This window comes from Rhinolophus ferrumequinum, chromosome 25, assembly GCF_004115265.2.
Source record: "Rhinolophus ferrumequinum isolate MPI-CBG mRhiFer1 chromosome 25, mRhiFer1_v1.p, whole genome shotgun sequence".
Taxonomy (NCBI): domain Eukaryota; kingdom Metazoa; phylum Chordata; class Mammalia; order Chiroptera; family Rhinolophidae; genus Rhinolophus; species Rhinolophus ferrumequinum.
This window is the reverse complement of record NC_046308.1, coordinates 13,615,013-13,642,216: the sequence shown is the minus strand read 5'-3', so window position 1 is coordinate 13,642,216 and position 27,204 is coordinate 13,615,013. Positions and strand designations below refer to the sequence as shown.

The 27,204-nt window shown below is 43.5% G+C and overlaps 1 protein-coding gene across 1 annotated transcript; it reads left to right on the top strand.

Moving 5' to 3' along the window:
• The first annotated feature begins 12,994 nt into the window (after positions 1–12,994).
• LOC117017873 (2'-5'-oligoadenylate synthase-like protein 2) lies at positions 12,995–24,281 on the top strand. The gene is made up of 6 exons (XM_033098485.1): positions 12,995–13,298; positions 16,789–17,077; positions 17,895–18,070; positions 20,285–20,526; positions 21,021–21,162; positions 23,008–24,281. Exons 1-6 carry the CDS (start codon positions 13,101–13,103, stop codon positions 23,473–23,475), a joined length of 1,515 nt encoding a protein of 504 aa, XP_032954376.1. The 5' UTR covers positions 12,995–13,100; the 3' UTR covers positions 23,476–24,281.
• The last annotated feature ends 2,923 nt before the right edge of the window (positions 24,282–27,204 follow it).

Below are 27,204 nucleotides of genomic sequence, written 5' to 3'. Positions count from 1 at the left end.
ATAAGTCTGTTTCTGTTTTATTTTGTTTTTTAGGTTCCACATACAAGTGAAATCATATGGTATTTGTCTTGGTCTGACTTATTTCATTTAGCATAATACCTTCTAGGTCTTTACTGTTGTCACAAATGGTCAAATTTCATTCTTCTTTATGGTCGAGTAATATTCCGTGAAAAAAAATATATATAAACACATATATGTTTATACACATATATAAACACATATATAAACACATATATATATGCATATATATATATATGCATCTTTTACATATATACATACACACACACACACACACACACACACATAAATATATATCACATCTTCTTTAAATTGTCTGTTGATGGACACTTAGGTTGCTTCCATAGTTTGGCTCTTGTAAATAATGCTGCAATGAACATAAAGACGCATGTATCTTTTTGAATGAGCGTTTTATATTTCTTTGGATAGATACCCAGAAGTGGCATTGCTGGAGTTCATAAGGTAATTCTATTTTTAATTTTTTGAAGAACTTCCATATTGTATTTCATAGTGACTGCACTAATTTGTTATCCCACCAACAGTGCACGAGGGTTCCCTTTTCTCCACATCCTCACCAACACTTGTTTGTTGATTTATTGATGTAGCCATTCTGATAGATATGAGGTGAGATCTTATTTTGTTTTTCATTTGTGTTTCTCTGATGATTAGTCATGTTAAGCATCTTTTCATATGACTATTGGCCATCTGTGTGTCCTCTTTGGAGAAATGTCTATTTATGTCCTCTGCCCATTTGTTAATCAGATTTTTTTTGGTTTTAAGTTGTATGAGTTCCTTATATATTTTGGACATTAACCCCTTATTGGATGTACCATTGGTGAATATCTTCTCCCATCCAGTAGGTTGTCTTTTCATTTTGTTGATGGTTTCCATTGCTGCATAAAAACGTTTTACTTTGATGTAGTCCCATTTGTTTGTTTGGTTTTTTTTTTCTTGCCCAAAGAGATTTGTCCAAAAAAATATTACTAAGAGCAATGTCAGAGTTTACTGCCTATGTTTTCTTCTAGGAGTTTTAGGGTTTCGGGTCTTACATTTAAGCCTTTAATCCACTTTGAATTTACTCTTGTATAAGGAGTAAGAAAGTGGTCTAGTTTCATATTTTTTTTATGTATCTATCCAGTTTTCCCCCTTGCTCCTGAGGGGGCCTCCACAGCTGACACATCCCACTCTTCACCGTGGGTGTGGGACCAGCCCATGTTGCATTTCCGCCTCTCCTACCAGTCTGGACATTGCTTCTTTATATGCTTAGTATTAGGATTTCCATTCAGCTAGTCTTCAGATGGTTCTCCAGAGTGATTGTTCTGTAATTTAGTTGTAATTTTGATGTGGTCGTGGAAGGAGGTGAGCACAGCATTTATCTACTCTGCAAATTGGACCTGGAAATAAATTGTTAATATTTTCCCCAGGAAGATGTCAATAATTCTCACTATTGTGAATGCATTTTCCAGTGCCTTGCTTCAGGTATACAAAAAGAAAAAGATAATAGATTCAAACAAAGGGTACACATGGGAATTCATTCAGCAGCATCAAAATGGGCTCTGGCTATACATGGTTGAGACTCAAATATCATCGCATATAAGCTATACCACTGAAGTCACCGTATAAGGAGTAAGAAAGTGGTCTAGTTTCATTTTTTTTTCATTCTGTCAATAAGTTGATTCAAGAGTAATGATTGTAGTTTATTCAGTGCACCATGTTGAGAGACAAACTATTAAAATGTTAAGTTCTATTCTTTTTTATTGAGATATAATTCACCTTCTATAAATTTACCTTTTTAAATGTGTATAATTTTGTAGTTTTTAGTGTCTTCGGGTTTCACAATGATCATCTCTATCTAATTCCAGTACGTTTTTATCACCCCATACCTATTATAAGTCGATCTTATTCTCTCCACTCCTCTGTCCCCAACCCTGATTCTTTCTGTCTCCATGAATTTTCCTATTCTGGACATTTCATATAAATAGAACCATTCAGTGTATTGCCTTTTGTGTCTGACTTCAGTAAGCAAAATGTATTCGTAGTACTTCACCCTTTTTATGATTGAATAATAGCCATTATATGGATATAACACATTTTGTTTCTCCATTCATCAGTTGGTAGATAGTTGGGTTGTTTCCACTTTTTGGCTGTTGTGAATAATGTTGCTATAATGCTTAAGTACAAATTTTGGTGTGAACATAATATGTTTTTTATTTCTCTTGGGCATATACCTAGGAGTGGAATTTCTGAGTCATATGGTAACTCTGGGTTTGACGTTTTGAGGGGCTGCCACAATTTTTTTATATATATGTATTTGCATAAGCAATGTATGAAGGTCCCAATTTTTCCACACCATTGTCAACACATTTGCTTTTTAAAACTATATATATCCATACTAGTGGGTGTGAAGTGATATCTCACTGTGCTTTTGATTTGTGCTTCCCTAATGACTCATAAATTTACTTTACATGCTTATTGACAATTTATGTGTCTTCTTTGGACAATATGCAAATCCTTTTTTATTTTTAAAATTTGTTTATTTGACATTTTATTGTTGAGTTGCCAGTGTTCTTTATATATTGTGTATAATAGATCTTATTAAATATATGATTTCTAAATATTTTCCTCCATTCTGTAGGTTGTATTGTACCCTTCTTCATCGTGTTCCTTGAAGCACAAAAGATTTTAATTTTGATAAAGTCCTATTTATTTTTCCTTTTGTTGCTTGTACTTTTGGTATCATATTTAAGAATTCATAGCAAAATCAAAGATCATGAAGATTTGTCCCCTTTTTTCTTTGGAGATTCATATAGTTTAGTTCTTACACTTAAGCCTGTTGTCCATTTTTTTATTTCAAGTCTATTTTGTCTTATATTAGTATATCCTTTGGTTACTATTGTATGAAATATATTTTTCCATCATTTCACTTTCAACCTGTTTGTGTCTTTGGATTTCAAGTGAGGCTCTTGTAGACAGGATATAGTTGAATCCTATGTTTTTATCTGTTCTGCTGATCTCTGTCTTTTGATAGGAGAGTTTAATCCATTTACATTTAATTACTGGTAAAAAAGGGACTTATTTCTGTCATTGCATTATTTGTTTTCTATGTGCCTCATAGCTTTTTTGTTTCTCATTTTCTACATTCTTGTCTTCTTTTCTATTTAGCTCATTTTTGTAGTAAAATGTTTAAATTCCTTTCTCATTTCCTTTTGTATATACAAGGTGTGCCAATTAAGTTTGTGAACTTGTTGCAATGATGTTGCTAACCTTTTCTTGATATCAGAGGTATTATTCATTATGAATTTGTACCAACTGGACAAACAGTTAACCAAGTTTACTGATTGGAAGTGCTGAAAAGGCTGCATGAAAAAGTTAGATGACCTGAACTTTTCGCCAACAATTCATGGCTATTGCATCACGACAAAGCACCAGCTCACACAGTACTGTCTGTGAGGGAGTTTTTAGCCAGTAAACAAATAACTGTATTGGAACACTCTCCCTACTCACCTGATCTGGCCCCCAATGACTACTGTCTTTACCCAAAGATAAAGGAAATATTGAAAGGAAGACATTTTGATGACATTCAGGACATCAAGGGTAATATGACGACAGCTCTGATGGCCATTCTAGAAAAAGAGTTCCAAAATTGCTTTGAAGGATGGACTAGGCGCTGGCATTGGTGCACAGCTTCCCAAGGGGAGTACTTCAAAGGAGACCATAGGGCTATTCAGCAATGAGGTATGTAGCACTTTTTATAGAATGAGTTCACAAACTTGTCAGAACCTCGTATTTTATAACTATTTTCTTTGTGAATACCGTGCAGGTGAACTTTAACATCCTAAAGTTATAACACTCTAATTTTAGTTTATGCAAGGTTAATTTCAATAACATTCAAATTCACAAAGCTAACAGATCATTCTATTATTTCAATGCAAAAAGGTCTTCTCCAAGACACATTATAATGAAATTGTCAAAAATCAAGGATAAATAAAGAATTCTAAAAGCAGCCAGGGAAAAAAAAGATTGTGACCTACAAAGGAACCCCCATTAGGCTATCAGCAGATTTTTCAGCAGAAACCCTATAGGCCAAGAGAGGGTGGAATGACATATTCAAAGTGTTGAAAGAAAAAAATTTGCCAGCCAAAAATAGTCTATCCAGAAATTTATCCTTCAGATATGAAGGAGAAATTAATATTTTCCTAGGCAAGCAAAAGCTGAAGGAGTTCATCACCATTACACCTTCCTGAAAAAAAAAAAGCTGAAAGGAGCTCTTCAACCTGAACTGAAAAGACACTAATTACCGACATGACAACATATGAAAGTATACAGCACACTGGCAAAAGCAAATATACAATCAGACTTAGAGAACTTTAAATCTGTAACAGGACAGTTAACCACTTAAATATAGACTAGGCATACTTCAGACAGATTGCATGTTCAGTTCCAGACCTCCACAATACAACAAACACCACAATAAAGGGAATCCCATGAATTTTTTGCTTTCCTGGTGCATACAAAAATTATTTTTACACTATATTTTAGTCTATTAAGTGTGCAATCACATTATGTCTAAAAAATACAGTGTACATTCCTTAATTAAAAATACTTTATTGCTAAAAAAAATTGCTAACTGTGATCTGAGCCTTCAGTGAGTTTTAATCTTTTTGCTGTGGAAGGTTTTGCCTCACTGTTGATGGCTGCTGACTGATCAGAGTGGTAGTTGCTGAAGTTCGGAGTGGCTGTGATAAGTTCTTAAAATAAGACGACAATGAAATTTGCCCCATCAATTGACTTTTCCTTTGAAGGGTAATTTCTCTGTAGCATAGGATGCTGTTGGATAGTATTTTACCCACATTAGAAATTCTTTCAAAATTGGAGTCAATCCTCTCAAACCCTGCTGCTGCTTTATCAACTAATTTTATGTAATAGTTTATTATGTTTATTATTTTTTAAAATATTTTTATTTAAAAATATAGCTAACATACAACATTATATCAGTTTCAGGTATATATCACAGTTGTTCAACACTTACATACCTAAAGAAAATATCACCATAAGTCCAGCAATTATCTGACACCATATCACACAATATCATAGATTTACAGACTGTATTCCCTAAGCTGTACAGTACATACTCATGACATATTTTTTTTACACCTGGAAATTTGACCTGTTCCTCCCCTTAACTTTTCCCCGCCCTTTTTAAATTTTCAGTTACAGTTGACATTCAATATTATTTTATATTAATTTCAGGTGTACATCATAGTGGTTAGACATTTGTATAATTTAAGACGTGACCTCCCTGTCTAGTCTAGTACTCACTATACATAGTTATTACCACATTATTGATAATGTTGATGTGCTTTCCTTTATATCCCCATGACACTATTTTGTAACTCCCAATTTGTACTTCTTATCCCCTTCCCCTTTTTAACCTACCCCCTCAACCCTCCCTCCCCAATCTGGTAACCATCAAAATGTTCTCTGTGTTGATGAGTTTGTTTCTGTTTTTTGTTGTTGTTGTTTATTTTGTTCTTTAGATTTCACACGTAAGTGAAAAAACATTGCATCTGTCTTTCTCTGTCTGACATACTCCACTCAGCACAAGGACATCCAGGTCCATCCATGTCACCCAGATGGCAAGAGCCCATTCCCTTCTATGGCCAGGAAGCCCCTGAAACGGTATGCAAAATAAAGGCATAAAGGTGATTTTCCGGGGAAGGGCCCATAGCGACAGTGCATTATATTCTCTAGAGTGTACAAGACTCCCATCAGTTGAGAAACACCCCTACCCCTCAACAGATGTGGGAATGCCTGAGCATTCCAGGCGGATGTGCACCTTTGGTTGCCCCGGGCCCTGCTCGCGTGGCCTCTGCGCCCGGCCCCAGGCATCCTCCGCGGCCTCCCGCCCACTCGCAGAATCTCGGCGCACGCCCTCCGGCACGCGCGCCCACTCTTGGCCAGCGTGTTCCAAAGGTATCCAGGCAACAAGCCCAACAGTGGGCACTTCCCCTTTGGCCGTGTTGACAGCTGAAGGGGAGCGAGCTTGAAGCCCGGCCTCTATCGAAGGCCAGACCTCCCCCAAGCGCCCCATGGGCGGCTACCCGGGCAGGCTCCGGCTCCCACCCCCAGCCCGGGTCTCGGGGGGCCACCCCCGCCTCTGCCGCCACCACCGCGCTCGCCATGCCCGCCACCTTCCCTTGGAGCTGTCCATGCCCCTCCATCCACTCGGAGGTATCCAAAAGGCAAGTATCCAGTGACTTTGAGCCTGCGCTTTGTCACAGCGTATCGGAGACGATATTCCAGGATCCCTCAGACCGTGCGCTTTTTTCTGGGGATCCTTACCTCAATCTGCAGGCATGGCCGTCAGAGGAAAGCAGTGCTGTCTGCTCTCAACTGGAAGATGGTCTGCAGCTCAGTGTCTCTAGTGGGCAAAGTCACTCTCTGTGTGGCACGGAAGCTGATAGGCACCCTCATGCCGCGCATAGCACCCAGGTGTTCCCCAGACACCTGCCCGGAGCACATCATGTTGAGGGCCAAAGGAGAGAGCAGGAAAGAAAGGGCCAAGCGGGAGGCAGATCCCGCAGTCACAGAGAAACAGGCCAATCGGGGAAGGGGCCCCGATGGCACTGGGGGTGCACAGTCTACATGGAGGCCCCTGGGAGCCCGGGGAGGCCTCTCTTCCTTCGTGCCCAGGCCTGGGCCTCTGCAGAGAAGGCTCCATGGGGAGAGCTCAGAAGACGCCTGGCACAAGAAACACCAGACCTCCGGGCTGAGCTCCTGCCCCAGAAGAAATGCCTTCACGAGCTCCGACAGCTCCACCCGAAGTTTCCCGCCAGCATAGAGGACGAGGGGTCCAGCCACTTCCCACGCTGGGCTGTTCCAGCTGTCCTCAAAGAAAGTGAGCCAGAAGGGTCCTCCATCTTCCTCCGCAGCTTCGGGCCTTTCGCAGAAGAAGTGCCAGCATGCAAAGGATGCAGATGCAACAAAGCGGCAGAAGCGAACCCCGGAGAAAGGGCTCACCCACACTTGGCAGTTTCAGGCCCCGAAAACGCAAGGTTGCTCTGCTGCCACGCAGGCGAGGGGACTCTGTGAGGCTGCCACCACCTCCTGAGCTGGGTTTCCGTGTCACCGCGGAAGACCTAGACTCAGAGAAGGAAGCTGCGCTCCAGCGCATCCACAGCGCGCTTGGGTGAGACAGAGGCCCCCACGGACTGCGGCGCCACGCAGCCTTCGCCTTCTTCCCCCTGCCCGCTACACCGACTGCTCCTGCGCCAGCTGTCCCTCCACCCCCAGCACGAATCCCCAGCTGGCAAAATGCAGGAGGAAGCAGGATTGACTCCTCAGGTCCCGCCGCCTCCACCGCTGTTCTGGGTTCTGCTGGAGGGGCCACCGCTGTGCGTCCTTTGTCTCCCAGGAAACAGCTCGCCAGGCCCCCTTTGCTCGAGTCAGAGCCTCTGCCAGGCACGTCTTCACACTCACTGCCCACAAGGCCATTCACCTTGTTGACCAGTGCTTCGTCCCAGGTGTCAGGGATGGCTGACCTGTCTGCGGGGTGGGCGGGTCGGGGAGTGGGTGGTGTCCAAACCCCTTCGACCATCTCCAAAGCACAACTTCTGGCTGGCCTGATCCTGCCGCTGCTGCAGCATCATCCCTTCCCCACTTCACGTCGAAGCCCATCTGGGGGGCCCCATCTGAAAGGGAGGGACCCAGGCCCTTTGCAACCCAAGGCCTGTGTCTCAGCTGCCGCGGATACTATTTTTGCCTTCCCCACGGCTCCCAGCACCTCCAGAATGGAGCCGCCCACTGATATGTGTGTAGATTCTCCGGCCTCCCATCACTGATCCAAGTGCCTCTCCCTCCAGCGGCCTGCCAATCACACATACACAAGAAACGACTGGGGCCCCAAGCAACAAACACCGCTCTAGAGGGAGCTCAGGCCTCAACACCTGCAGCCACCCTCGCCAGAGCAGCCCCACAGTGACCCCAGGACCCAGCACTAAAAACAGCCGGGTGCTTGGAGACAGGACTGCTCCCACCTCAAGAAACATCTGTGGAGGTGTGCCCAGGCAGAGCGCCCTTCCCTTCAGCCCAGGGCCCAGCACCACTGCCAGCAAGACTGCCTCCAGGTGAGTGTCCGTCCCGCCTCCACCCACAGCCACCCTGCATCTGCGATGGGCACAAACAGGAAGAAACTTGCCCTTAGGGCCCCCTCCTCGACTGTCCAGGGCGTGGTTGGACACAAAACTTCTGGCCCGTCCACCATGTCGCTTTCCTCCAGGACAGAATCCACTCTCTTGGGGTCTAAGAGGAAAATGCTGGGCTGAAAGAACAGCTACCTGCAGAAGAAGCCAGTGTCCTCTTTCCTTCCAGGCTGGACCATGTGTGAACTCCATTTAGCTGTGCAACACTAGTCTAGCCCTGAGCTCTGTCATCCGGGAGCATATTGGACGCCCAGAGATACAGCATCTCATTCCCTGAAGTTTTCCTCGAAGCTGGGGGCCTAAGGGCAGTAGATGGACGCCCTTGTCCCATCTCCCTCCAGTCCTGGGGCAGGCAGGACCCCCTTGCTGCCTACAGTTGACTCCTCCCCTCTCCTAGTTGACCTCCCAGAACCCTTGTGTCTTCTCCGTAACTCCATAATAAAGCCGTGTTCTTGTTCCTCTACCGAAATCTCATGTATTTCTGTGGCAATACTGACTAGGACGAGTCGTGGACATGGGAAGTCAGACTTGTTTAAGGTTTCCTGTGGCCCAGCTAATGGTATAAGGGAAGTAGCACAACTCGATGGCTAGAAGAACTGACAGCTGAATATGCAAAGTGTGCTTTGAGATGAAATGGTGCAGCCAAGGATGAAATGGGCCCAGGGGAGGGATCAACAGGGAGAATCATCTTTGCCTCTTGGAAATGCTGCTGGTCAGCCCCCTCTCTGACCTGCAATGGGCTGGATCAGCCCTAGGGTACACCAGGCGTCCACACACTATACGTGTAGTCTTTTCTAATGTAGCGATTTCTTTTTAGATTTTTTTTGCTTTTAATAAGTCTTAGGCAAACCACACATCTCACCCGGAAAGCATACATCCCTACTACCCAAAACTATCTACAGATTTAATGTCATCCCTATCCAAATTCCAATGGCATTTTTTACATAAATAGAAAAAACATCCTAAAATTTGTAAGGAACCACGAGAGAGAAACCACGAATAGCCACAGCCATCCTGAGACGGAAGCACAAAGCTTGAGGCATTATACTTCCAGATTTCACACTACACTGTGAAATGTCAAGCTATACTCTGGAATCCAAACAGCAGGATGCTGCCATACAAACAGCACATACCCTGATGGGACAGAGTCAAGAGCCCAGAAATAAACCCTCAGTCAACTCATTGACAAGAAATCCAAAAATACTCGATGGAGAATAAAGAGACAGTCTCTTCAGTGAATGATGTTGGGAAAACTGGACACCCCCATGCAAAAGAATAAAATTGGACCCCTATCTTATACCACTTGTAAAAATTAACTTGAAATGGATAAAAGAGTTCTTTGGAAGACTTGAAACTGAAAAACTTCTCCCCATCATCACAGGTTTTGCAAATGTGCTCAGTGCCTCTGATCTCAACGAATGGCAAAATCTTATCGTTGACATCAACAAAAAGGAGAGGGGAGTCCTTCTGGCATTGTGCTGAGGGGGTTGGGTTGAGGGCTGCTTTGAACTTGCAGCACTGAGTGCAGCTGTTTTTGGCACATCCTGGGGGACGAGCCCTGCAAACATCAGTCCTAGATGGGATGGGGCTACATGTCAAAGGCAATTCAGGATGATCCATGCTTCCCTGAGGTAAACCTGTACAAGACTCTAAACTAGGAGCCAGGAGGGAGAACATTTTGCATTCTCACTGGGGAGGTGTGAACTGCCCCAATCGCGGTCACCAAGTGTGGCCTGAGAAGCCAGAAATGGACAAGGCTCCCTGCTGCCCAAGAGCTCCCTCCTGAGTTCTCTTGATATCCATAATTGTCCCCTGCAGGATTCGCAGCACCCAGCAGGATGCATGACACCTAGTAGGGTTGGTGGACGGAATCAATTCCACCATTTGAGATATGACTCGCAAATGGTTTAGGATGTCTTTTGGTCCTTAAGAATCTTCTACAACAGAGATTGTTAACTTGGGGTCCAGGAAGCCCCTGAAACTGTATGCAAAATAAAGGCACAAAGACGATTTTCTGGGGAAGGACCCATAGTGACTATGTGTCATATTCTCTAGAGTGTACAAGACTCCCATATTTAAGAAACACTGTGGTAAATGAAGAAGCAAGTGACCTTGGAAAGATAATTCCATCGCAGAACAAGAGGGCCCTCTGGAATGGCCCAAAGGTGGGAATCCTTGATGGATGTCTTGACTGAACACGTAGGAGGTCACAGGATCTCCCCTGTCCTCCACCCTCTGTCCCTGTTCTAGACTAAAAATGGTCAGGTTACTGAAGTGTTTATTTTTTAATTTTTTTTTTAATTAAAGCTTATTGGGGTGACAATTTTTAGTAATGAAGTGCTTATTCTTGCTGTGAAATCTGATGAAGCTCTTTGGTTTATTCAGCCAAACATGAACTCAGGCCCTGTTCTAGACGTTGGGAAACACACTTCCTTTCCTCAAGGTGCCCAGTGGAGAGGACACATAATAAACCTCCTGTTGAATGAGTCTCTTACTCATCTCTGGATTCTCCAAGCCTCATTCAGTGCCTGTAGGAGCTCAATAATGAGCAGCTGCCTTGGTCAGCAGTACAGTGTGAGGGTCAAGTCTCCAGCATGTGGCATCCAGATGACCTGGGTTCGAATCACAGCCTACCCCGTTATGTGCTAGGTGACTCCAGGCAGGTCACATCATCTCTCTGAGTCAAATTTCCTCATGTGTAGCATGGGATTTACACGACAAGGTCCTGTGGGGTTTTAAGGAGCTAATCCAGGAAAAGAGCCTGTACACGCTAAGTGCTCAACCAGTTGTAACTATTGGAGTTAATATTGTCACCATAATGTCAACGAGCCCTGGTAAACACCCTGGCCTCCATTCACCTTCTGGAAAATGAGAAGCACTGACCACACAAGTCTTTTTCTATCAAAGTAAGAGGCTAGGAATTAGAAATTGTGCTGTTTTAGATGGTGTGGAGCGCCACCTAGCAGAGGAGAAAGGAAAATTGTCAAAATGTCGCAGAGACATATTAAGGGCATGTATAGATGTCCCAATCTTTAAAACAGGAATATATATATATATATATATATATGTGTGTGTGTTTGCGTGATATATATGATATATGAGATATATATACATGTATATATGTATATATATATACACACACATATATATATTAGGTTGGTGCAAAAGTAATTGCAGTTTTTGCAATTATTTTTAACCTTTTAAACCGCAATTACTTTCGCATATATACATGTATATATATGTATTCCAAAAATGCCAAGTACAACATGACCTCAAATCTAAGTCAATTTTTCCAATGGGCTAATAATATTTCCCAATGGGAAAATGAAAATTCATTGAGGTTGTTCTGCTTACATAAACTTTAGGAAAATTAAATATGCACATAAACTATTTATTGGTTTCAATACAGCTATATATTTTCAAACGTTGTATGACTAATAGATAAGAATTGCTCTTTTCAACTTTCATGTTTCAAAAACTATTTTTCACTCAAACACTTCACAGCGTCTTCAACATAAGTGTTTTTCTCATCTCCAAGGCAGTTTTTGTGTCTTCTAAGCCTGTTTTCCAGGACCCAGCGTCTTCCCTTCCCATAGGAAGAAGGGGAGAGAGGCATTTTTGAATATTGACATTTTTGACAAACCACAGAGTGGCATTAGGATATTTTCAAAATGCATCTTGTAGCTAGGTGTTTGTGACCTTCACAATATCAATGAGATTTCTATTTAAAAGGACTGTGAAAGCACTTTTGTACACCACCACCCCCACAAGCAAATGTGAGGTCCTCTTTCAGGAATAATTGCTGAATCTGAGTTTAATTTTCTACCTTTTGTTTTACTGATTTCATAGGGTCACCTCTTTAGGCCTCCAAAATTCACATTAATTGAGATCTTTTAAGGCCATTGTGTTTTCCCCAAACTGTCCTTTTTTTTTTTAAGTTGTTGTCCTTTCAATCTTAGTTGTGGAGGGCGCAGCTCAGCTCCAGGTCCAGTCGCCATTGTTAGTTGCAGGGGGCACAGCCCACCATCCCTTCCGGGAGTCACAGCCCACATCCCCTGTGGGAGTCGAGGAGTCGAACTGGCAACCTTGTGGTTGAGAGCCCCCCAACCCCTCCAACCAACTGAGGCATCTGGCCACCCGGGAGCTGAGCAGCAGCTCATTGACTTCATTCTAGTTGAGGAGGGCGCAGCTCACTGGCCCATGTGGGAATCAAACCTGCAGCCCCATTGCCCAGAGCTCGCATTCTAACCAACTGAGCCACCCGTCCACCCCCCCAAACTGTCCTTTGCTGTTCAAAATCAAGTTCTTGACAGAACCACCAGTGAAAGCTTTTTAGACTTCCTCTTTCCTGTGAGTTATTGGGGATGACTAAAATTAAAAAACTAAATAAAAATAAAGGGCGTGTTTGCCTTTGCTCTTAGAAGAAAAAGAGCTCAGTCCATCCCACGTCCCAGGACTCCTTAGGTTCAGCCCAAGTCTCTACCCCCTCACCCAGGCATCAAGCTCTCCTGATCCCAGGGGCAAACACCATCCAATTCCAAGAGGGGGAGGGGGGACCCAGTTGCAGTAGAGGGTGGGATCTACTCTCCGTGCAGCGTGATGAGGCCTGGGGGGAGACCTGCTCCAGGACACTCTGAGAAACGCTAGGACTGAGAGAGACTGTGGCGATGCTCAAAGCGGTGCTCATTCTTATCTTCCAGCCGTTCTTCCTGGCAGCCTTAAACGGAAAACGAAAATTAGCTCTGCAAACTCAGTTTCGATTTCCAAATATTACGTGAGTAGGGAGAAGCTGGCAGGACAGCTGACTCCTGAGCATTAAAAGCGCGGGGCAGAAGCAGAGATTTATTCCCTCGGGCAGCCGGGCAGCCGGGTCCCACAGAAATGGAACCCTTCCGGAGCCTGTATGAGACCCCTGCAGACGAGCTGGACACCTTTGTGAGGCAGACCCTGCAGCCCCAGAGGGACTGGAAGGAGGAAGTGCAAGACGCCTGGGAGAGAAGCGAGCGGTTCTTGAGGGATGTGTGCTTCCATGATGAGCTGATTGGAGACCAAACAATCAGGGTGCTGAAGGTGGTGAAGGTGAGCACTTGGGAGACCCTGGGGGTTCGAATCCCAGCTCTGCTGCTTTGGGACTGTGTGACCTGGGGAGACGGGTCATTTCATCTCTCCCAGTCTCTGCCTCCTCCTCTTTAACCCAATTTGTTATCAGGAATAAATGAGATAAAGTGTGGGGAAGTGTTTTTAAACGGTAAATTATCCTACGAATCTAAAGAAGGAGGATGATTATCACAATTGACAAGAGCAAATGTCTGAGATGTTCTAAATTAAATCACAGCACCTGAAGAGAGAGAAAGAAACAGGAATAATTAATATTTGTGGGCCAATTAGCAAAAGACTGCTCACATTCCTGAGTACCATATATGTTGGAGCTCCCCCCACTTTCTCTTATCACCCCCCACCCCCCACCCCACCCCCGCCACCTCCCCCCCCCCCAGCTCTCTGAGTGCCAGGGAGGCAAGTGGAAGATAGGTAACAGGTCTCTATAAAATGTATGTTTTTATTTCTTGTTTAAGAAAACCTACTTTAGGGTTGGCGGGTTAGCTCAGTTGGTTAGAGCGTGGTGCTAATAACACCAAGGTTGGCAGTTTGATCCCCACATGGGCCACTGTGAGCTGCGCCCTCCTTAAAAATAAATAAATAAATAAATAAATACATACACAATATCTCCAATAAACAATTCGTTATATGCTGCAGTAAGATAGCTTTTTAAAAATAAGAAGAAAAAATCTACTTTACCCCAAATTCATAATCTTCTACATTTTTCTTCTAAAATAGCACTATGTTATATAGTTATATTAGAAACTACCTAGCAATTATGTAATACCAGAGAATACTTCCAGGGTTACATGGATCTTTCGGGGCTGATCATGAAATTCAACACCCATTTATAGCATGGTTCCTCCTGGAAAAGTACTAATTTGTAATTTAACTTCTAACATATCACATAAATCAAAAGTTCCTTGACTGTAAATCTAGATATTTCTCATTTTACTAGAATGAAAGACTAACATTAACTTAAATAAATCACTCTTTACCTATGGGTGACAATGACCACCGAGGGTAAGGCTAAAAAGGAAGGACTTGCAGCTTTAAAGAGTCTTTAAATAAAAAAGTTGAAACCAAAGATTCAGGGGGTTGGTATCAGCAAACTAGGAGCTTCCAAACAGAAATTCAAAAAATTCAAGCTCCTATAATTTCTTCAAAAGATCCAGCTTTGTACTTCTGGGCTCTGACTGTTCCACATATCTGAACTTCTTAGAGGAATTGCAACCTCTGCTTTCTGCTCTTAGAGCTCCATCAGAATCTTTGTTTTCGGGACCTTAAATGGAAAAAGGAAACGCCCATCAAAACCAGAAATGGGACGCATATTCTCTGAAGGATGGGTTTCAGAGTATTCAAATAGTTCAACATAGGTTCTAAATAAAGCTTTTCTATGGATTCGAAGGTGCTGTTTCCACTGGAGACATGCCATTTATGTTACTCCAAGAACCCATATCTTGAAGTTCCCATTTCCACTATTACAGGTGGAAACTGTCTAGAAGAAAGACAATTATTTTCCCTTTCCTCTCGTTCTTTCAATGATCTCTATTTCCAGAAGTTTAAACAGCCCTTGACTATCTCCAACTATTTTGAGTAGCATGGAAAATGCCTAGTAGAAGTATTTATGGAGTTAAACACTCTATTTGGATATAACTTGGTAAACAAACATAGCAGAAAGGACACCTGCTCTCTACATTTCCATTTCTATATTAGGAGGAAGAGGGTACATTGCACATAAATTAACATTTCTTCTCTCTCTGCCTTTCTCGACCTTGTTAAGCACTAGACTTTCTGAGTTACATCTCATTTTCTTGGTTCCATCCATCTATATTGTGGTTAGAGTGTTGTATTTTTCCAGAGTTAAACCTACTAATTTCATTTGATTTCCTACCATGAGTGGCCTGGAGAGTCTTTTTCAAAGTCACCTCTTGCTGTGCTAATCACTGCCACCCGCTGAAAATCATATTTATCCTTTTTCTACTATTCTGTTTCCTCAAGTCAAGGAACCCAATGCCAAAATTAAGGTCACATAGGAACCTGAGGTCAAATTGTTTCATGATTTTCTAAATTACATGAGTAATACATTTAATCACAAAAATATAGGGGGAAAAAACAAAAAAAAAATTTAAATGAATGACCTTACTATGCATAGATAAGCACTGTTAAAATTTTCATATACTATGATCACATTTTATGTTTATAAATAATTAGAAAACATTTTGTTTCATATGTATTTCTAAATACACCTATTTTAAGAGACTGTAAACTTCTGGTGCTGGCCCAGATGGAGTAAGGCTCTTACAAACTCTCACAAATTACAACTAAAATTCTGGAGAGACATGGAAAAGCAAATGATTGACAACTCTGAAAAGTAGAGAATAGCCAGCAGATTGGGACTGAAGTTAAAACTTGAGTAACAAGCTGTAACAAGGGTGATTTTGGTGGAGCAAACTCTTAATACATGTGACAACATGGATGAATATCAAAAGCATTGTGCTGAGTGAAAATAAAAAGCCAACGTCAAAAGCTCGCATACCGTATGGTTCCATTATATAATTCTCGAAATCGTGAGATTGTAGAGATGGAAAACAGATTAGTGGTTTCCAGGTTTCAGGGATGGTGGAGGGGAGGGAGGTAACTGTGACTATGAAAAAGTAGAATGAGGAAGTAGAATTGGAATAATTGTGTATCTTGGTTTCAATGGTGATAACAGGAATCTAAACATATGATAAAATGTCATAAAACTAAGCACATACATTGTATCCATGGCAATTGCCTGGTTTTGATAGTCCACTACATTTATGTAAGAGGTAGCCATGGGGGGTGGAACCAGATAAAGGACACATCAGACCTCTCTGAACCATCTTTACAAATTCCTGTGAATCTATAATTATTTCAAAATAGAAAGTCTAACAATGTATATTTGTGCATACACACACCCATAATACGTATATAAAATGTATACACAAAAATGTTTGTCTAAGCCAGAGCTGTCCAATAGAACTTTCTCCAATGATGAAAATGTTCTATATGTGCACCGTCCAATGTAATCAGGTGACTACTTAGCATTTGAAATTGAGGCTCTTGCGGCTGAAGAACTGAAATTTTTTTATTTCATTTCATTTTAATTTATTTAAATTTCAGTAGCCACATGTGGCTACCATGTTGAATAGCAGAAGTGGAGGCATCGAACATTTATGGAACGATGTATGTAAGAAGCTGGTAACTAGGGTTGCCTCTGGAGAAAGGGTTAGGGTCTGGGGTGCAATGGAGCTTTAATTTACATTTCATTTATATCCTTAGAATTGTGTAACACGTACTTAATTTTTCTAGTCCATGTATGACGGAGACCAAGGGCTCCTTTGGGGACCTGTGTAACTAGCCCAACATGGGTGCTCCTGGCTTCACCCCCACCTCAAAACATCAGGCCTCAGGGGAGGGTGAAGCTCAACTTTGATGTTCTCCCCAGGGCGGCTCCTCAGGGAAGGGGACGACGCTGAACCACACGTCCGATGTGGATTTGATCCTGTTCCTGAGCTGCTTCTCCAGCTTCCAACACCAGGCCTGGCTCTGTGAGTCCATCATAAACATCATCGAGGAGAAACTGGATCGCTGTAGCAGGAGCCTGGCCTACAACATCACTGTGGCCCAGCACAGAGGGGGAAGCAGGGCCTCCCGCTCCCTGTCCTTCCTGGTCCAGGCCAGGAAGAGCAGTGATGTCATTAAAGTGGATGTGCTCCCAGCTTTCGATGCTCTAGGTAAAGACAGCGATGGGTTGGGTCCAGAGAACCTAGTCAGGGGCCCTTCAGCAACGTGGCCTCGGGAGGAGGTTTGGGAAAGTGGAAACCAATGGGTGAGAGTGGAGTTTGTTCTTTTTCAGGGGGATAGGACTGGAGCTATACTTGGAAAATGAAATCTTCCCATAAATGCAGGTGTTTCCATAGCCCATTCTTGCGGGCAAAGGGGACTTCTCCTAGATAATGGATTCCTACCCAACCCAACGAAGAGATTCTTCTCTGATCCTCTGGGAAACACCCGGGCAAGCAAGCACTTCAAGGTCTTTGGAGTCAGAACTGATTGGAATCATTTTAAAAGCAGATCTCTTAAGGTCTTCAAATTTTGGCTCCAAGACTTACTAATTGTGTGACCTTGGGCAAGCTATTTAAAACTTCCAAGACTCAATGTACCAACCTGTTAAGTGGAATAATAATATCCAGTTGAATCATAGGAAATAGACAATATTTAACCAGGTTTGACTCACAAAAAATGGCACTTCCTATGGCATGTACTACTTCGTGGAGCTGTTCTGAGGATACCATGAGCTTAGATCCAGTGACGGACATACAGTTAAGTCTTTAGTCAATGTCAGTTATTTAAAATTTATCTATCTGACTTTTGAGTTGGCAACCAAACCCTCTAGACCTCCCCTTATTTAGTTGTAAAATGGGAAAAAAAATAGCGCTGTAGCGAGAAATGCATGAGATAATGTCTGCACACTCTCTGTGCTGTAGTTCTTTTCCCATCTTCCTCACCTCAAAGGGCAGATTTTCCTGACCAGGCACTTTTATCTCCCAGGAAAATTTTCCCCAGACTGTAAACCACGACCGGAAATCTATGAAAACTTAATAACCGTTGGCGGCCGCCCTGGGCAGTTCTCACCAAGCTTCACGGAGTTGCAGAGGCACTTTGTGAAAAGTCGCCCTATTAAGCTAAAGAACCTCCTGCGGCTGGTGAAACACTGGTACCTGCAGGTGAGGAGCTGGGGGGTGTAGGGGCAAGAGGAAGGGCAGGTGCATCTTGGTATTGTTTTAAAGGGAAAAGAAACGAACACACCCTATCTCAGGACAGGGAGCAGGTTAAATAGCGTTGGTGAAATAGTATGATTGGACACTATTTGTCAAGTACAGAGCACTGGACAAAGTTTTGCGTTATTGTTGGGGCTATTGTTTACCTCTTTTTTTTTTTTTTTAATTTTAAGTGTGTGTTTCCAGGACCCCTCAGCTCCAAGTCAAGTAGTTGTTTCAATCTAGTTGTGGAGGGCGCAGCTCACAGTGGCCCATGTGGGGATCAAACCCACAACCTTGTTAAGAGCTCTAACCCACTGAGCCATCCGGCCGCTCCTGTTGCTTACTTCTTGTTGCTGTGTTCTGTTCTCTTCCAAAGTGTTGTGTCCTGGCGATAGCCTCCTGGTTCCAATAGCACGTTCTCCCAGGGCAATTAAATGGTTTCTGATGTACACAGACGTGGTTTTCAACAGGCGTCAGACCTCAGGCATTTCAGACAACAGCAACAGCAATAATGAGAAAGCTGTCACTTACTGAGCGTTAATTAGGTTTTGTGACCTATGCTAAGTGCTCTGCAAATTTTTTCTCATCTGGTCTTTCCAACAGCTCTGTCATATATTATTCATCAGCCCCATTTTGGAGATAAGAAAACTGAGACTCAAAAGCTAAGGTGGGCTGAGATTTGAACCCCAAAGTGTCTGACTCTAGAACTGGGGCTCTTAATCAAGAACTCTAAATATTTTTCATAATATTAACATTTTTTTTTCAGATTATCTGACTATTACACATTGGGCTCATTATAAAAACTTCAAGTGATTTTAAAAAAAGAAGGTAAAATTCACATGAAATCCCTGAGATAATACTAATAACATTTTTGGTGACTATTTTTTTTCATACCTATCTTTATAGCTGTACTCACAAAGCTCATGCACAGAGCTTACGTAAGTGGGATCAAATCATGCAAACTCTTTTTGTATCCCACCCTTTAAGAAAATACATTTGCTTACTTTGGACTTGAATTTTTGGGAGTTACCTATTAATGTATTTTGCATACTTTTGAATTGTTTGTGTGTGTTTTTTTGTCTTATTCTTGTCAGTTGTAGGACATCTTTGCAAATTGTAGATGTTTTACCATTACTTCGTATGTGTTGCAAATATTTTTACAAATATATCACTCATCTATTTACCTTAATTATAGTATCTTTGACAACATAATTATTTCTAATTTTTAAAATACACAGATGTCTGACTTTTTTCAATGTTGCAGGTTGCTTATCTTACCCACAGTATATATGTAATCTCTTAATTTTTCTCTTTATATGTTTAATATATATTTTACCTCTGGTTGTAATTTATTTTGATATTCGCTGTGACAGTCTTTATTTTCTTCCAAATGGCGAACCAGTTGTGCCAGCATCATTTACTGAATTATGCATCTCTTTCCCACTGAACTGAAATACCATCCTTGTCGATTATTAAATTCTTCCATCGACTGGGAACTAATTCTGGGCTATCAGTTCTATTACCCTTGACTATTGTTTATTCTAACACCAAAAGCATACTGTTTTTGTTACAACTGCTTTATATAACATACCTGAGAAAACAAACACCAACTTCTCCATTTTTATTTTTCTTGGATTTCCTAGGTATTTATTCCTCTATATGAATCTTAAGATCATTTCATCCCACTAAAAACATCACTGAGATTATAAAATTGCAACAAATTTCTAAATTAATTTTTGAAGAACTGAAAATTTTACATTATTACTCTTTCTCCTTCATCTTTTGTTTGTTCTGATTTTGTTTTATGTTTTCAGTGTGTCTGTGTGTTTTAGTTTTCTTCAGTTATACCCTATATTCGCTATGTTACGTTGCCTCCCCCATTTCAACTGAATAACAAGGATTGATGAGGCCCAGGAAATATCCACAGGAGGCCCCAATTTCCTCTTCTATTGAAATTTTGATGGCCCCAGGACGTATTTCATTTAGACCGCAAGCTGCTGGGCTCATGTGAAATTTTATGTATGTGCTATATAATCTGGATGTAAAAGGAAGTTGACGAAGTATTACTGGGTCCTAGAAACAGCATAACATGGGAATTCCCAATTCCCAGGGTAACAATCTCATATTCTCTCCCTCTCCCCCTGTCCACCCCAACCTTCACCCTCTCTCCCTCTCCAGTTTTTGAAACGTAAATATAAAAAGCCAGGATTGCCCCCAAAATATGCACTGGAGCTACTGACCATCTACGCCTGGGAAATGGGTACTGATGAAAGTGAGAACTTCAACCTGGATGAAGGGTTTATAGCTGTGATGGAACTCCTCCGAGATTATGAAAAGATCTGCGTATATTGGACCAAGTACTATGATTTCCAAAATGAGGTGGTCAGGAATTTTATCAAACAACAGTTGAAGGAACCCAGGTGAGTGTGTTGGTTGCATTAGTTTCAGCTACAAAGAATAGAAAACCCAACTCAAACAGTTCTTAAAATAAAGGGGATGTATTGGCTTGTGTAACTGAGAAGTCCAAAGATAAATAAAGCTTCAGACGTGGTGTGATCCAGATATTCACTATGTCATCAGGGTCCCATCTGTGAATTGCTCACTTCTGCCCTGCTGGGGGTTTTACCTTTGAATTCAGGCTAATTCTTTCATGGCTGCATCAGGTCCAGTCTTCTCATCTGGACTCAGACCTTCCAGTAGAGAAGAGAGCACATTTGCCCCAGCATCCCAAGCAGAATCCCTGAGATGCAGTCTGATTGGGCCAGCTTAGTTTATACCGCCAATCTTGAACCAAGGGCTGCAGCATGCAGAGAGGCCTCCTCCCTACACAGAGGCGTGCACAATTCCACACACTTGAGTGACAGAGGACAGAGTTCTGAGTGTGATGGAAAATCATTCCCCTTCTCTCTCCCAGGCCCGTTATCCTGGACCCAGCTGATCCCACCAACAACCTGGGAAGGGAAAAGAGGTGGGACCTGGTGGCCAAAGAAGCTGCTTACTGCCTGAGGCAGGCCTGCTGCAGCACTGAAGACTCCTGCCAAGATTGGGACGTACAGGTACCACCCCCACCCTCATTCCACTGTCATGACTTAGTGATGACCTCACTTCAACCCCCACCATGAATCTTCCCCAACTCCTGCCATAGCACCTATAAGTCCCCAAGACAGGCAATACGTACCTACCCTGGTGATGTCCCAGCTAACCAGGTATGCATTTCTTCCCCTTATGCTGTAAGTGTCTAGGCCTCAATACTTTCGTCTGTAAAGTGGGCAGGCAATTTTTGCCCTGCTCTGTAGCCATTTGAGGGATACAGCCAAAGAATTTATTCCATACATATATCCTGTGGACTAATGTCTCTGCTATTATGGGTTGTCAAAAGTTCAACTTTTTGCTATTAAAACGAGATTTATAGATGTATCCAAAAACCTTAAGTGAGGAGCATAGGCGTCCAATGCGGACAGAAACCCCAGCTGTGTGGCCCCCTGTGCATGGCTGTTCCCACACGGACCACCGTAGTCCCGGGTCTCAACACTACATGGGAATCCAGGATTCAAAGACCAGGACTCTGCGATGTGCTCAACTGAGAGATCTATTTTCACCAACCAGCTAGTCCCAGAGTTTTCTTGTTGCCAGTCCTACATTTCATATCCTGTAGGGAAATTCTGAGCCCGGCCTCAAAGGCAAACCTGCAGCCACTGAAGCAAGGCAGATAACTGCCACCCAGCCACGTTCCATTGGCTGGAAGGTCCAGCAGACCAGGAGGTTTCTGGGAGAAGATTCATGGAACAGTCTTCCAACTCCTGCTAAGAACCCTTCCCATAATTATTATAGTGTGTGTGTATATGTGTTTGTGAGAAAGAGAGAGAGAGAGAGAGAGAGAGAGAGAGAGAGAGAGAGAGAGAGAAGAAAACACACCCTCATAGCAAAAAAAAAAAACAAAAGGCAAAACAAGCTGTTTAAAAGAGCGCACAGTTAAAGTACATCTGCCTTCCAGCCTGATCCCCAGCCTCTCAGTATCGTCCCTCCCCGACACACGCACTTACCAATTTCTTGCATCTCCTTCCATGGATACGCCACCCACACACAAGCACGTGCCTGTGTCTAACTGCACATCCTATTTGTGTGTGTGTGTGTTTACTTTTATTTACTTAAATTATTACGTCATTCAGTTACTCTATTAAATTATCCGAAAGCCAATTTCATATCCACACATATAGACCTAAAAAGCATAACTATATGACAAAGTCCAAGCCAGGATATTTTGGAGCGTGAAATGGGATGCTGTTACTTATGCAGGACGAAGGACATACAGTAAGACTGCCCTAGACAAATGGGAATGTCAGGGCCTCCTGGATCAACAGCTATGTCATAATCCAATGAATGAAAGTACCTTAACTTATATAACCAGTGCCCTACGCATAGATTTTTAGGATGCTGTCAGGCTTCTGCTATTACATTGTATATCCTTGAACATACATCCAGGTGCCTGATATACATGAAATCGTTAAACCTACAATAGCCCTATGCTTGCATATGGAGTAGGTTCTAATGTTGTCCGCATGTGACGACAGGTGGGGTAGGGTGGAGGAGACCCTGGACAGGTCCACGTGGAAGGAATCGTTATTTAGAGAACTGTTGTCAGTTGTCACTCTGCTTGGGGTGAGTCAGGGGATGAAGGATGAGCCAGTGGTCCTATAAGCCTAGGATGACCAAATAGTCTGCTTTGCCCGGGACAATCCTGCTTTATGCCTGTTAGCTGAGATAATTATTGATAGCACCTCCTTTAACTAAAAGTTTCTTGGTAGGCAATAAATTATATCATCAGTAGCCAGAAGGGGGAGGATTTGGAGACAATAGACAGTCATGACCACCAGAAACCCTTTTCTGCTCCTCCCTTCCAGCCAGCAAGGAACGTCCAGGTGGTGGTGAAACTGACAGGAAATGAGCCCTATAAACTCTCAGTGGACCCCTACAGTCCCATCTGGAAAATGAAACCGGAGATCAAGAAGGCGTTTGGTCTCATCGGGCAGCAGCGTCTCTCCTTCCAGGAGCCGGGAAGGGAGCGGCAACTACTCAGCAGCAAACGGACCCTGGCAGATTATGGGATCTTCTCTAAGGTGACTGTCCAGGTGCTAGAGACCTTTCCTCATGAGATTCAGGTCTTCGTGAAGAACCGTAGTGGCCATAGCAAGCCTTATGCCATCTGCCCTGATGACTCTGTCCGTGACTTAAAACAAAAGATTGAGGTCGCTGGAGGGCCTTATGTGGAAGATCAGATACTGAAGTTCCAGGGTCGGAGACTGAGGAATCATTGCAGCCTCTCAGAACTGCAGATTGAGGACTCTGACACCATCATGCTCCTTACATGAGTTCCCCATGAGTGCACATGGGCAGGCTGCTCGCGAAGTAGACGTCTATGGCACGGTCTCCCCATTCCACCCCTTTCTACCCAGACTACTGTCCTCTCTGGAAGCATAAACGTGCATGTACCCCTTCCCCTGTTTAAAATCCTCCAGTGACTCCTATTACCCACAGAATATAGTTCCAGTGCCTTTGCTTGGCATTTAGGGTGCTTGACAATTTAGGCCTTGCTTACCCCCTTAATCTCTCCTCACCACTCTCAGAGCACACTGGATGTGCCCAAACACATGTAATTCCAGAACACTGACTGCCACGTCGTAATTCCATGACTCTGAGTCCACTTTCCTTTCCCCCATGTTTTCGTCTTTCCACACTCAAACCTCTGAGTCACCAATTCTCAAAGTATGGGCCCCAGACCAGCAGAATAAGCATCAGCTGGGAACGTCTCAGAAATCAAAATTCTCAGCAACTATCGCAGACTTACCTGTGTCTGGTTCTCTGGGGGTGGGAATCAGCAATTTGTGTCTTAACAAGCCTTCCAAGTAATTCTGATGCCCGCTCAAGTCTGAGAACCACTGCTATAAGCCCCATACAGTGGACCAAATCATCTTCTGAACTTATCCTGCCCTACACCCAGGTCAGACTTCTGGGAAAGCACTTGGGACCCTCATCGTGTTCCTTTGTTGAATCATGTATGCCCCTCGTCCAGTGAGACAAGAGAGGAACTGTGTCTTATTCTTGTGTCCCATGGTCAACAATGGTGCCCACCTGGCACAAATGCTTAGCACACGCTTGTTGAATAAACAAATACACTACAGAATGACTGAATTCTTCACTATTGCCTTCATGAGTCTCAGTCCAGGGCCATTTTGAAGACCACCTTGTTTGGGATGCCCCCAGGTTATGCCTCATTCTTTGAAAATACCCACACTCATCTCGTCTACAGAAGCCCCATGCTTGTGTAGTGGCATACCACACTCATACTCAATACCTTCACCCCTCTTTCCAAACCTAATTAGACCAAAATTGATCAGCTGACCCTAGGTAGCATCCATCCATTGGTTGTACTCACCCAATCAGATTCTGAGTCCTGGGGGTTGGGGGGAGGGACCAGGTACAGGGAGCTCCTGGTACAGTTAAATGAGGAGATATCTAAACAGAAATGCAGTCAGAACTGAGCAGCTTAAGCCAGAGCCCCACCCAGTCCACACATTAGTAAAGAGAGAGCCCCCCACACAGAGAATGGAGATACATGTAGTAAGAGACTGGATCAAAAGCCCTCCTCACATATTCCCAGGGAGAGAAGCTGCAGGATGCTGATAGATCTGCCCTTTTTTTTCCTATCAAACTCCCGCTGTACACTTTTATCAACCTAACTGAATGAGCAGCCACTCATTGAGTGAATCAGAGGGAGTTGTGTGTCTTTCCTGCCCCAAGAGCCTTGACTAAGATCTGCCTCAGCAGCTCAATCCATTTTTTTTCTAGTCCTCAGTAAATTAATAAGTTTATGCATCTACGTAGCATTTGCACTAAGTCTCCACAGACATGATGACATTTGAGTCTGATCCTCACAGCTGCTCTGGAAATTAATGGATGAATCAAATTAACACCCCTGCCCCTTTTTACAGATGAGAACACTGAGGCTTAGAGGACAGTGACTAATGTTCAGAGGGCAACTTCTGTGGAAGAGTGTCATGCAGGGTGACAGGTGGGGTCTCTTCTGGGGTCTCTGCTCCCTCTCTCCACATAAGAATGCAGGACATGGTGAGGCCAAAAAGGAACACCCACGGAGCCATAGATAGGGGAGTCACACCACTATAGTCTCGCTGGCGGCTTGGTTGGAGACACAGGAAGCAGGAGCCACATGATCCGCAACCTGCCGTCCACTTCTCTCTGCCAACCGATGTCACTTGCTAGCTGCAATCCGCCTCTCTGCAATCTGCAATCCACACTCCGCCGCTTCCTAGCTCAGCCACCATCTTCTTGCTAGCCCCCATTGTCTGATAGCGTCGCCACAGCAGTTATATTAGTAGCCAGTGGCTCACTGGTTACAGCTGACGGCCAACTAGCCACAGCTGATGGCCATCCAATCACAGTTGATGGCCATTTACTACCTGAGCCAGCACCTTTCCACGTGAGGCCGAGAGCCTGGAAACTGCACCCCTGGCTCTGTCCCCACAAAGAGGAACCAGAACAATCTCAGCAGGGACACCCTGGAGCACTCATAGATCATCTGGGAGGAATGTCTTCTCGCCTTCTCTGGACCTCACCCATAGGCAGCCTGCCTGAACTCCAGCCTCATCAGTCTCCTAGCCTTCTCCAGTCCCTTCAATAATATTGTGCACACTAACCACCGCTGAGTGGACCATCACACTTCAGGTCTGTGCACTTTGTTATGTGTAAGTTATATCTCAACAGAATAATCAAGAAAAAAGAAGGATGCGTCAATTTCTAGCCACTTCTGGTGGATGGTTGTGGGGACAGAGTCCCAGAGAGCAGTTTCCAAGTTCTCGGCCTCACATGGCAAAGAGCTGGCTCGGGTAGTAGATGGCCATCAGCTGTGACTAGTTGGCCATCAGCTGTAAACGGTTAGCCATTAGCCACTAATATAACTGCCGTGGCTATAGTGGTTGTGGGTTGGTTGGCAGAGAAGCAAACGGTGGGTTGCAGATTGTGTGACTCCTGCCTCCTGTGTCTCCAACCCAGTCTCCAGCGAGAATATATAGTGGTATAAACCCTCCATCCATGGCTCTGTTGGTGTTCCTTTTTGGCCTCACCATATCCTGCATTCTTGTGCGGGGAGCGGGACCAGAGACCCCGCATGACCGTGGTGTACCCTGCATTTCTTGCTATTCACACTCATTAGCAATTATGATTTGAGATTCGTCTCCCCCGTCATAATAATAACAACTCACATTTATTGAGCACCAGCTATGTATTGGGCAGTGAGCTGAGTGTTTTTCATCCATTATTTCATTGGAGCATCATGGTAGCCCTAGGAGGTGGGTGCTGTTATTATTTCCATTTTACAGGTGGGGAAACTGAGGCACAGATACTTGCAGTGACGTGCACGTTCACAGAACTAATAAGTTAGGATTTGAACCTGGGCACTCTGGCTCCAAAGCTTGCACTTGCAACCACTTTGTTATGTTGTAAACTTAGCAAGAATGGAGGACTTTGTCTTATTCACCACTCTCTCCAGTACCTAGCAGAGGAGCTGATACATAATAGGTGCTCAGTAAATATGTGTTGAATGAATGGGTGACGTTAGTAGGGATTAAGTCTTGCAAGGCCTGGAATTGACATAAGGTATGTGAAACTCTTCACCCACTACATGGCACACAATAAGGACTCAATAAATACAGCAGCTTACCAGCTGTTATTAGCTCCTTCCCTTACCCGCTCCAAGTTCTCCTTTCATGTCCCAGGGCAGAAGTAGGGGGATTTCTAAAGAGTTATATCCTCTCTGGCCCTGGCAGTTCCCCACTCCTAGTCCTATGCTGGGGCCAAAATGGCAAAAAGAATGGACGTTGTAGCAGCAACTGGTGTCCACTCACAACACCCCACCACCAGCATATCCTTTCTCCTTTTCTTCCATAGCAACAGAATTATTAGCTAGGCACATCGCCAAAGTCTGAAGACTACGTTTCCCAGTCTCCCCGAACCAACGGAGTTCATTTGTATTTTATGCACGAATTTGCATGTTCATCCCCAACGACCTTTGTCTGTTGGGTCCA

Coding starts and splice junctions, on each gene's coding strand:
- LOC117017873 (XM_033098485.1), top strand. CDS start 13,101: ATGGAACCCTTCCGGAGCCTGTATGAGACCCCTGCAGACGAGCTGGAC. Junction 17,078..17,894: donor CCCAGCTTTCGATGCTCTAG/GTAAAGACAGCG, acceptor TTTATCTCCCAG/GAAAATTTTCCCCAGACTGT. Junction 20,527..21,020: donor CAACAGTTGAAGGAACCCAG/GTGAGTGTGTTG, acceptor TCTCTCTCCCAG/GCCCGTTATCCTGGACCCAG.